Source organism: Lates calcarifer, linkage group LG9 (genome assembly GCF_001640805.2).
Source record: "Lates calcarifer isolate ASB-BC8 linkage group LG9, TLL_Latcal_v3, whole genome shotgun sequence".
NCBI classification, from domain to species: Eukaryota; Metazoa; Chordata; class Actinopteri; family Centropomidae; genus Lates; species Lates calcarifer.
The window spans coordinates 18,049,956-18,061,713 of NC_066841.1; the positions used below are offsets into that span (position 1 = coordinate 18,049,956).

General features: G+C 39.2%; 1 protein-coding gene across 2 annotated transcripts; it reads right to left on the bottom strand.

Moving 5' to 3' along the window:
- Positions 1 to 1,696: 1,696 nt before the first annotated feature.
- LOC108895457 (GRAM domain-containing protein 2B) lies at positions 1,697 to 10,307 on the bottom strand. Of its 2 annotated transcripts, XM_018694295.2 has the most exons (14): positions 10,043 to 10,302; positions 9,486 to 9,611; positions 8,308 to 8,395; positions 8,146 to 8,215; positions 7,952 to 8,055; positions 7,755 to 7,850; positions 7,606 to 7,677; positions 6,277 to 6,357; positions 5,984 to 6,095; positions 5,432 to 5,548; positions 4,004 to 4,094; positions 3,755 to 3,859; positions 3,556 to 3,640; positions 1,697 to 2,739 (listed from the first exon to the last, which is right to left on the bottom strand). In XM_018694295.2, the coding sequence occupies exons 1-14, from the start codon at positions 10,135 to 10,137 to the stop codon at positions 2,701 to 2,703; spliced, it is 1,281 nt and encodes a 426-aa protein (XP_018549811.1). In that variant the 5' UTR covers positions 10,138 to 10,302; the 3' UTR covers positions 1,697 to 2,700. The 2 variants fall into 2 exon arrangements, with proteins under 2 accessions (XP_018549811.1, XP_018549812.1); XM_018694296.2 differs by lacking the exon at positions 5,432 to 5,548 and having other exon boundaries at positions 10,043 to 10,307.
- Positions 10,308 to 11,758: the final 1,451 nt, after the last annotated feature.

Here is an 11,758-nt window from a genome sequence, read left to right on the forward strand (position 1 = left end):
AGTCAGAATCAGGAGACTTAGTTTTCAAACAATGTAGAGTTTGTCATGTATGTTGTGTAAAGTCCAGTACAGACTAAACACACCTAAAGTAGCACCACCAAAGCCAAAGTGTCCCACAGGTGCATCTTAACAATAGTCAAGTACCATAATATTGTATTATTACTGTGTATATTACTCAGTCCATCTAATCTTACCTACTAAAATCCCTTTGGTTGGTATCCATCCTCTCTATGTAATCCATTAATAAATGGGTAATGGGTAACAACCTGGTGAACAGACAACAACCTGGCACTCAACACCACAAAAACAAAGGAGATCATCATAGACTTCAGGAGGAACAGAACTGACCTGCCCCCCCTCTACATCAACGGCGAGTGTGTGGAGAGGGTCCACACATTCAGGTTCCTGGGAGTCCAGATCTCCGATGACCTCTCCTGGACGCGCAACATCTCGGCGGCATAAAGAAGGCAGAGCAGCGTCTACACTTCCTGAGAGTCCTCAGGAAGAATAACCTAGACAGGAAGCTGCTGCTGGCCTTCTACCGCTCATCCATCGAGAGCCTGCTGACGTACTGTGTTTCCACCTGGTACGGACGTTGCTCTGAGGCAGACAGAGTAAGGCTTCAGAGGACGGTCAAAGCACCACAGAGGATCGTTGGCTGCCCTCACTCCTCCCTGACGGACATCTACGCCACCCGGTGCCTCAGCAGAGCTCAGAGCTTTATCAAAGACAGAACACATCCTGGTTCCCAGCTGTTTGACCTGAACTCTCACACACAATGACCCCCACCATCAACATAACATAGACTGTGCAATATGCCTCACTCTGTGCACTTTAACTATTTAACTGTACAGCCGTCCTGTGCAACACAACACACCTGTGCAATACATTCACATTCACACCTATACCTCATTGTATATAGAGTTGCACTGTTTTTTCTATCTTTTCTATATATGTTTTTTGTTTCTGTATATTTTGTATGTTTGCACTGTAAAGGAGAAGCTCTCCAATCTCGTTGTACTTTTAGTATAATGACAATAAAGGGCATTCTATTCTATTCTAATAAGCCATCAAGTCTGCAGTTCTAAATGTTAAGAAGTTGCTTACAGATGGATTTTGGTCCAGATTCTCTGCAGCCTGTCTCCAAACACAGGTTCAGTCAAACAGAGCTTGTGCTGATGAACTACGGAGTTATCTGAGAGATAACGAAAGTGACAGGCTGGAGGAGGATAAACACAAGACAAAGATTTTTCACAGCCTGCAAGATCCAAAAGTTGTTTTTCTATTAATAAGTGATAAGATGACCACTGTAAATGGCCTATAGAAAACTTTAAAGATGCCTTATCAGAAAATTGTAACCCATGTAATATAATGCATGAACATGAACAAGAAAACATAAAATAACGAGGCATGTAATTAATCTTTTTCTAAAAAAAAACAAAAAACAGTACTCATTGTGTGTGTAGTCTAGTGTAGTATAGTTGAAAAAATGCTAATACTTCTACAAAGCTTGACATGTCTTTGTGCTGACAGATAAGGATCCATTACACCACATGTATCTGGTGCTGATGTACAAATTTGGGCTTTTGCATTGGGTTAGGTTGCATTTTATTTCAACATATGTTCATGTTTTTGCATAGGTGATTATATCACATTTGTTTGCATTCAATGTTTAAAATGAAAATACTCTCAGAGAAGAGTATGAGAGCCATTTATTTCAGGACTCTGATGCAGTTATAATGCAACATGGAAAGGCACAGTATGTGATCTAAATGTAAACAGAAGGGTCACCACACTACCATAGCAGAAAACAAGCTCCTATTGCTCCTGAAATGATTGATGGCACTTGACAGTAGCAAAATCAAAGTTACAGTGGAAATGTCCTATGATGCTGATTAATATAAAAACAGGACAAATTTTTAAATCATGCTCATTTGAGAAGCTTTTCAATTATGAAAGTGAATAAACCTCTAATGCATATGAGTACAGATTGGGCCTTTAAGAAGCAAAGTTAATATTTTTTGTTAAAAATTCATATTTACAATAAAGGCATCTATTAAACTCAGCTGATCTGCTTTCATTTGCACTTAAACTTCTACTCATCTAAGCCCAAGCAGCCAGACTATATTCACAAATGTACAGTGAATTTTAGCCTTTAGATAACCACACTATACAAACATCCCTTGCTGAGTGACTTATATACATGACATAAATATAATTTATTGGCAACTTAATTCTAACAAAAGAACATAATTACAGCACAAGTTGACCTTTTCTGAAATGTTTGGAAAACATTGAAATAGGACCTTTGGACCTGATACCTCGATAAAAATCCCACTATTGTGAAAAGCCAAATCAATGCTCTCAGATAAATACTACACATGTGCTTTAAACTTCTGCTTAACTAACACTAACACTGGCACACTACCACACAGCTTCAGTTTACACTCTAGCACAGCTTTCTGTTTTAAAAAAGTGAGAAAATAGTCCTGAGTGGAAAGGGGAAAGAAGCTCTTATTGCACTATTTAAGTTAAAGTTCACACCGGTTAAAAAAAAAAAAGTTTTCTGTATGAGCTGTCCATGCTTTGGCATCAGATCTATTACCAAACCTGAAAACTGCTGATCTGCACAGTTCAGCCAACATGTCTAATAAAAGATAAAGCTTCTGTCTGGGCAGGCAAACAGACAACAGTCTTCTTTTAAGTCTCTTCAAGTAGCTTGCGGAGGTTTCTTTGAATCTAGGATGACGAAAATATAGAACAACTGAGAACATGCACAATAAAACCATATTAAAGTACTGTTAACTAAGGTGAAGACATTCATAAATGTTTTAAAAATGAAAGGATTTATTCTACTAAAAAGAATGTTTTGACAATTTATAAATTATTTTTATTCACTTTCTTGCTGAGAATCAGATGAGAAGATGGATACCATAATCACCTGTATCCGAATGCATAATATGAAGCTACCACTAGCAGCTGATTAGCTTAGCTTAGCATTAAGACTGGAAACGGGGATAGAGCTTGCCTGGCTTTGTCCAGAGTTCAAGTGGTGTCAATTTTCTCCTTTACCTCTCAGCAAGAAAGAGAATAAACTTGTAATGTATGAACCAGGAAAGACACCTGAAATTCTCTGGCTTGAGTCTTTTCGATGTTCCAAAGTGCAGAAAAAAAATGTGGTGAGGCAGCTTTTAGCTTTTATGCTCAGGCCTCTGGAACAAACTCAAGCTGCAAGGACATGAAAGAGCTGATATCTTTAAAAGTATACCTGTCTTTGGATTTAAAAGTTTTATGACCTTTATGTAAATTATCCATTATATTGTCATGCCACTATGCATTCGTGTTAACAGCCATGTTTGATAGTGATACATCTCTCTGTCCATCAGTTACAGGCCCTTTAATGAGAGATCACACCCTGTTTGACTAAAAGGTGTAATTTCCTTTCCAGAAATCTGTTCATAACATTTTGATATATGATATGTACTACTGAACATAAAATGGAAAAGATATTTCAGTGAACATATTAGCTGTGCAGTTCATTAAAACTGGACAAACCTTTTCTAGTTTGAACAGGTTGGTAGACAGTTCTCCATAGATCTCAGCATTCACTTCATCCTGGGACCTGTGGCTCACTGCATTTCTGCAACAAGATTAACACTAAATCATCAACAAAAAAAAAAAACATCTGATGTTGCACCAACATATAAAATAAAGTATTTAAATCTTCTCAGCATAATGTGGCTCAAGCTCTTACTCATTTCGAATGTGTTCCCCCATGGACACCAAAGAGTTCAAACGATGCTCAAGAGCCACAATCTTGAAAGCCATGTAACAGGAGGACAAGACGAGAACACTGACTCTGTTAAGACACACAAACACAGTGAAAGATGAACATTCAAATACTAACCAGGCAAAACAATTGATGCCACGCCCAAATAATGGAAGTAAACTTTTCACAGACTGCTCTGGCTTCTCATATTCCACATAATGAAAGGCCACTCACAAAACCAAATAGATTAGGAGGATGGCGTGTAACGACATAGGCTGAGAGGATTTGTCCTTTAGCGTGACTCCACGGGTTGGCTTGGCTGACCCTACAAATAAAAGAAGAAAGAGAAATATTCATCAGGTGGATGCTAGATTAAGGCTGGACGATAAAACAACAATGATAATTATTGCAATATCATTTTATATTGGATATAAAATTATATTGCAATATAAAATGATATTGCATTCTATCTAAGAATTGCCATGCTTAGATAGAGAAATGAATCTCAAACTGCCAAACATATCTGAGGCATAGAGGTATGCATTGTGCAAGTTAGGTTTTAGATTAGTTAGGTTAGATTTTATCATTATAATAGTTTCTCAACCTCAGATTTGTGCAATGACCCACTGTTTGCCAAGTGTTTGTCATGTTCTGACCATAAGGAAAAGTTTAAAACCACAGATAACCACCTGGTTTCTTCAACTTTCACTCAGGAGAAAAGATCAGAATTTAAAGAAATACTGTACTAAACTGATTTACATTTGCAAACAAATAACTGAACATGAAGGAAGGAACTCAATATTTGAAATGCTGCTGTCCAAAGCATATAACCACGTAAAAAACAATGAGCATTGTAATACTTATTTTTGTACAGGTTAAACAAACAAAATCCATCCATCCATTATTTATACCGCTTATCCGTTAAGGGTCACAGGGGGGCTGGAGCCTATCCCAGCTGTCATTGAGCGAGAGGCGGGGTACACCCTGTACAGATCGCCAGTCCATCACAGGGCCAACACATAGACAAACAACCATTCACACTCACATTCACACCTAGGGGCGATTTAGAGTCACCTGTTAACCTGCCTGTCTTTGGACTGTGGGAGGAAGTTGGAGTACCCGGAGAGAACCCATGCAGGCACAGGGAGAACATGCAAACTCCACACAGAAAAGCCCAAACCAGGGCTCGAACCCAGAACCTTCTTGCTGTGAGGTGGCATGGTGGAGCAGTGTCACTGTCACCTCATGGCAAGAAGATTCCAGGTGGTGGTGCAGTGCCAACAAACAAGATATAATTTGATTTGTTTATCTGTGAGCTTTAGAGGTGCTCATAGGCTGATTTTATTACCTTTATTACCTTTTTGTCCAGGCTAACTGTTTCCTCCTGTGTAGTCTTAAAGCTAAGCTAAGCTAACCAGTTACTGGCCCTTGATTCATATGTACCAAACAGACATGAGTGTGGTGTCAGTCTTTTCATGCAAATTTGTCAAAGTATTCCTTTAAACATACAACTGAGTAAATGCTTGATACATTGACTGCTCTTGGCTTCAAGCTGATCTTTCCACTGATACTGAATTCCTTCTGGTAGACTCTGAAAACACAAGACCACAGAAGTAATGACAAAGCTTCTCTTTACTCAGAGAGAGCCAGTTGATAAACTACCGTTCTTGAGGGAAGGTCCGTGCTTTTGGCTTGGAGTCTGGAGGTGAATGTCTGCGTGGACTGAAACCTCCCCACTCTTCACCGCACTTAGAAATGTGTCTGGGAGTCCGGTGAAGTCTGCTCAAGTAAACAGAGAGAACCTGTGACTCCGGCTGCCTTCAACGAGCCTGAGTAAATATTAACAGATTCACAAACATCCTCACAGATCAACGTGTTCTCCGTGTTAACTTGTGAGTGGAAAAAGCTGACCCGATATTATGAATGACAAAAACAATAGGCTGAGGATTTCTTTCATTATTCAATAGGGTCATCACTGTTTTCGTGCCAACTGTCTTCACGATAACCAAAAGCAAAGCTTCGATGGCTCGACTTTCACTTGGCTTCACTCCAGCTATTTGCAAACTAAAGACTGTCTGAGCCACAGTGATACCTGATACCCTGAGCACACTTGAGGAGAGGGAAAATAAAATGTGTACAGTAGATTAACTAAAGCATGTAGCAGCTTTGTAAAGGGAAGAAGTACACACAGGGGGATGAGGATGGAGCACACACCGGTTATTTTGTCATAATCTGGAGTCTGAGACCCCGAGCTACTGCTCTCCATCATCTCCTGCCGTCTCTGCTGCACAACTCCATCCAGATCAGAGAAGTCTCCAGAAAAGTCCTGCAGCGCACATATAAAATGGATATACCACATACAGAGTGGGTATTGTATGACATGAGAGCAAGGTATTTCTATTGGCTTTTGTCACAATGAAAATATTTTTTTTTAAAATCTCCTCATGTACAATAAATACATCCAGTAAAAACATCCTATAAAATGGACGGACAGACCCCTGACTGACCAGAGGAAGTGAAGATGGGCAGTTGACTCTGAAGCTGCTTTCACAGGAGGACGTAACAGGGCTGTTACAAGTCTTATCCACCTGGAATGACAGTGTACCTATTTTAGTATGCAGAATATAAAGAATAGAAAATATTTTTTTCTTTTTGAAGCAATATTAATTGATTGTTTCTTCTTGTTGTGGCCACTTGGGCAGCAGAATGTTTCCCGGCTAGTTGCTAACTCCTGTCTGCTGTTTGATGCTGGGCGGGTAGTGCACAGAACTGTTTTTTTGCTGCAGAGGTTTTACTTTACAGAACCGCACTGTGCATTTTTGTGCTTTATTATATTCCCCTAATTATCTGTGTTCCTGTGTTTTTCAACCCCCTGTAATATACAGTGACCGTGGTCTGTGAACGTTCTTATATAACTGTAATGACATCCAGGCAACTAGTCAGTCTTTCTGAATAGGAGCCTGCCCCCATTCAGTTGCTGTGTTTATGTTCATTCATTCACACAGCACAGTGGTCATGGTGATTACAAGGGTTGCAGTGGAAGTGGCTTTGCTATGTGTGTGTTTTGAAAAAGAGAGGACTGGTCTTTCCTTAATGTTCTTAAGTTTGTCTCTCTGCTGGCATCAGAAACACAAGCAGCTCATCACATCTCTTAACAAAACAATCAGCTGAAAAATGCTAAAATGCTGTGTAAAGCTGAGGGAAACTGCAGAGGGGAGTTATCATTTTCTCTAGATTTATCACCATGAACAACTTTCATATCACACATTTTGTTATTTGACCCATCGTTACTATAAAAATAGTCATTAGAGCAGCTTTATATAAAACATGATTTTATGGTTGAAATATCAATCGCAAATATGACTTCGACCTGATAGTTTTCAAACTTTGGACAAATGGACATGACTTAAAAAAACTTAAAGTTTTATGTAATAAATGCTTAAGTTCACACTTTTACAGTTACTCTAATGATTATTTTAACTATTGATTAATCTGTCAATCACTCTTCTGATTAATCAATTAAATGCTTACATTGTAAAATGTCAGAAAGTAGTGGAAAAAAGCCATCACAATTTCCTCAAGATATTGGATTAAAAGTGATATAGAACAGAGAACAGTGGCAAATCCTCCCACCTGCAAGTGTTTCATATTTACGCTCAAACAGTCGATCAAGACAATACATTTTTTCATATTTGTTTAATTTTCTGTTAGACGTTGTCTAACTGTTTCAGACCTGCTCTCATTTCACCTTCTGTTCACACTACAGTGAAAGATATGATTAGAAAATATTCAGTCCTATCATGATAAATTACCGCTTTACAGAAAATGTTACCTACCTCCAAATGAATGCAGATGGATTTCAGAAGTTTGTAGGTGGTGTTTCGAGAGAGGAAGGACACAAACACGTGCTGGAAAACAGTCATCCATAGTCACTTTCATGTTACGTCAAATGGGGAAAAATGATCTGTCTCAGCAGTCTTCTTACCTGGTCACTGCTAGTTTCAATCACGAGGGCGTTTGGCACCAATAATGCAGTTTTAGTTTTTTTGATAAATGTCACAGACATCACTGGGATTGAAATCTGAAGATGAGAAAAATGTGTTTTTTAATCTTAAATTATCTTGGCAGAATCCAGCCGTAAAACATCAGCTAGTAATGACGTCAGCAGTTCCAGTGTTGTACCTTGGTATCTCTGCCAAAGACTTTGGAGTGAAAACAGATCCAGTTATCAGAGACGAACATTTTGCCCTGATATAACATGTCTTTCTGCAGGGCGCAAGTGTAACCTGTCGGCACATACAGTACCTCACATTAGTCTTAACAATCTAACATCTCTGTGCTTCTCACATCCAGTTAAAAGATAGTCTCACACTTACTTTGTTTGAGTAACTCATCTTTGCTGACTTCCTTGAATAATTTATGATACTGGGCATTTGTTTTTGATAACTGAAAAAAAAAAGAACAGACATTTTTTGTGAAGAAACTGCACAATTTATGAAAGGTTTGGTGAAAATAGTTTGATCAGAATGTGTCCCTACCTGGCTGGGCTGCGATTTCTTCCTTTCAAATTTTGTTTCAAAGTCACCTGGACCCAGCATTGGTGAGAGCTGCTCCACAGGTTTCAGCCTAACAAATGAAAGGTCAGTGTTTATGGTTAAGTAGCATGGTAACACCTGAGGATAGGCGAGATACAGCAGATACAGCAACAGCTTCATAAGAGTTAAAACTCATGATAAAACCTGATCTGCACACTGGCTCCTATTGACCCATAATGAACATAGTATTAGACAACAGTAAATGTCCTTCATGTGGCTCTGCATGATGTCAACTGCGGTTATGCAAGAGCTGCTTACACAGCAACAGCAAAATCTGTAAACAGCACTTTATCCATGCAGGTATACAGTACTTATGAGGCATTACAGTGGTATGCTGTGGTGGGAAGGTGAGGAGCTACAGCTGAGAGGATCCTGAGGCTGACTTAGAAAAATGAATCCAGTTAAATTTTCAGGAAAGTGTAGCACAACACAAGATCAGCAAATATTAACAATGTTCTATTCCTCATTTATCAAAAGTATTTTACCTTTATAATTTATCTGCGATTTGTCAAAAGGACAAGACTTGGTTACATGTCGTTTATCTCAGTTCTAAAACTATTAGCAAACACAAAGCTCCAAACTACAGCTTAATTCTGAACAAGTCCTCCGCAGCATAAACATAAAAGATTCTCAACAATCACGCCCCCGCAACATTTTCTAACTGATGCTGTCAGGAATTCATTTTAGATAACCTGTTTATAAAATAAATAGAAATCCGGTTTAATTCCAGGAGCCATTATATATATATATATATATATATGAACATGCATAGGACAAGAAATGGTCAGTTCACCCTGTGTTGATGCACTAGCAATGTGTGCATTTGAACCTGCAATCAAGAACATACACTAAATACAGTTTGTCTTAGTGCTGATGGATATTTAGTTTGAGTTTTTCCTGTCAATAGATAAAATGTTCATCAACTGTTTAGAGTGAAGACTGGTGTGTTAACAGATAATGAATAATAATGTAAAACACAGCTGTAGTAACATAATATGTCTTCATAGGAGACATTATACTGCCAATAAATATTCTACATTACTAAACACTTGCAATTATCTTAATAATAAACAGTGGGTTTTAATGAGCAGCCATGCAGTGGTCAATATAACCTTCATCACCTCATGCTAGCCGCTTTCTTCCTGCTCTCTGAGGGATCTGACTCTGTGTCCAGACACAGGTGGAGATGTGTAGGTGACCGCCCGCGCCTCCTCTGTCCCCTCTCACCTCCATTCTCCGCCTCAGACCTGGACACATTACACAAGACACTGCGCATGAATCACCTGGAAAACACTTGTCAAGCTTGTCATAACACATTCACTTTGCAGGAGCGAGCGATACAGGACTCCACATCACAACAACACACACAACACATACATCTCTCCAAGTACTGCACAACACAGCTAAAGCGGGCCGTCATCATCAATCATATCAAGAACTTTATATGGAAAGTTTTGTTATGTGGGATTTCTAAATGTTAATGAGCCCCATGCGGTTCTATTCCGTGCCACGTACGCGTCAAATTCATCCATTTAAAACCAGAAGAGCCCTTTAATTCAAATGCATTATTTGAAGTGGGTTATGCATGCAAATAACCACAATGCACTAGGCCTGAATCGCCTCCTCTCAACTTGGAGAGCAGACCCGGGCCCTTCCTCTCCATCTGAGCCGGACTTACGTCGAGCGATTCCCTCGGGAATCCTTGTTGAAAAGTTGCTCCGGTGTGGATAACGGGGTCAGAGGTCTGTCCGCCTGCTCGGTCATCAGTACCATCGTTTATATTTCATTTCTTGCACATGTCCCCCATCTGTTCCCGCTGTCGCCCTCGTCCCCGCATCGAGTGGCGAAGCTTCAGGAAGCTTTGAAACGGAAAGTTTAGGAAGATCGCTCGATGGACCGAGGAGCCCGACAGAGGAGGAGCCGGGAAAGGGGAGGGAGCGTCAGGGAACAACACCAGGAACAAGAGGGAAGAAGCCGACTCCTGCTGGGACTGGCAAAGTTCCGACTCTGTCATAAACCGCGCAGAGCTACAGGATCCCCCTGTTTTAAAATAGGGAAATATAATGTTCCGAAACACACACCACTATAAAAAGAGAGCAGTCACAAGGCTTAGGTTTGCAAAACATATCTGCGTAATAAACTCTGCGCCAGTTTAGAATAGCTGGTGTGTGGTATATTTAATGAAACAGTGCTGCTGTTGGTTTACTTCAAGTGTAAGACTGATTTGTAGGACTCATAAAACTCCAGATAGCTATCTCTGAACAGAATGTATTTGAGAGAGATTTCCAGCAGGGGGCACCAGAGTCTAAGTCATGTCATGTCTGTATTTCTCTGAGGTAAAACTAACAACAGTGACAGAGGAAGTGTCCACGTCCTTTGGCATCATATCAAATTACAAAGCACGAGTATTATTAACAAAATACAGTGGCGTAAAGTAAGTTTATACTTTTACTTAACTACAAGTCATATGGATATATTGTACTTTATACTCCACTGTGTTCATTTTACAGATACAGAAACTAGTCGCATTTAAGATTAAGATTTGTACATAAAAACATATAAGATTACAAAAGCAAAATTCATGGCCATTGTTTTTGTTTTGTGATTACTCACAGAAAAACATTGTCCATGACACATTTCAGATAGGAGTTGTTAGTAATTCCTCAAAATAAAACAAACAAACAAACTTTACCCCCTTAACCTCTCTGATGCTCGAGGCTGAAAGGGGAAGTTTTATCTTGTGATTGTTTGGAGGGGCCTGACACCTTGGTTGGGAATCATTGGGCTAAATGTAGCAGACCCAACAGATTCTTACATTATGATAACAAGGGGCGATTTTCCTGCAGAAAAATAACTTACTTTCAATGCTTTAGATACATTTTGCTGATAGTACTTTTTAAAGGCAGATTAGACTGGCCTCTGAGAGGAAGCTGGAGCACCTGATAGAAACCCACAGGGACAGAACTCAGAACCTTCTTACTGTGAGGCATCAGTGCTAACAACCACGCTTCTGTGCCGACATGTTCTATTAATGGATATTTTGTAATTGGATTGATATTACTATCACTGCGTAAAGCACATTTTAAATATTTCTTTTATATAGTGTTAGGCAATTAAATCTTCAGGGATTTTTCCAGGTTACATGGGCGCTATATAGCTACTTTGATATTTAAATTATTCCAGAACATTAAGACTTCAACACTTTTAACTATCTTCCTGCTTTGTTCATTTTCAGGTTGTTAAAATCATGTTTTTATGGCAGCACAACTTCACCCTCTGGAAATATTCAAGACGTCTTGTTCACTATCTTACACACAAATTCATTCACCATGGAGACTTTCAGATCACTGGAGTTCACTGGATTTGAATAAAGGTTTACTTATTGAACTTATTC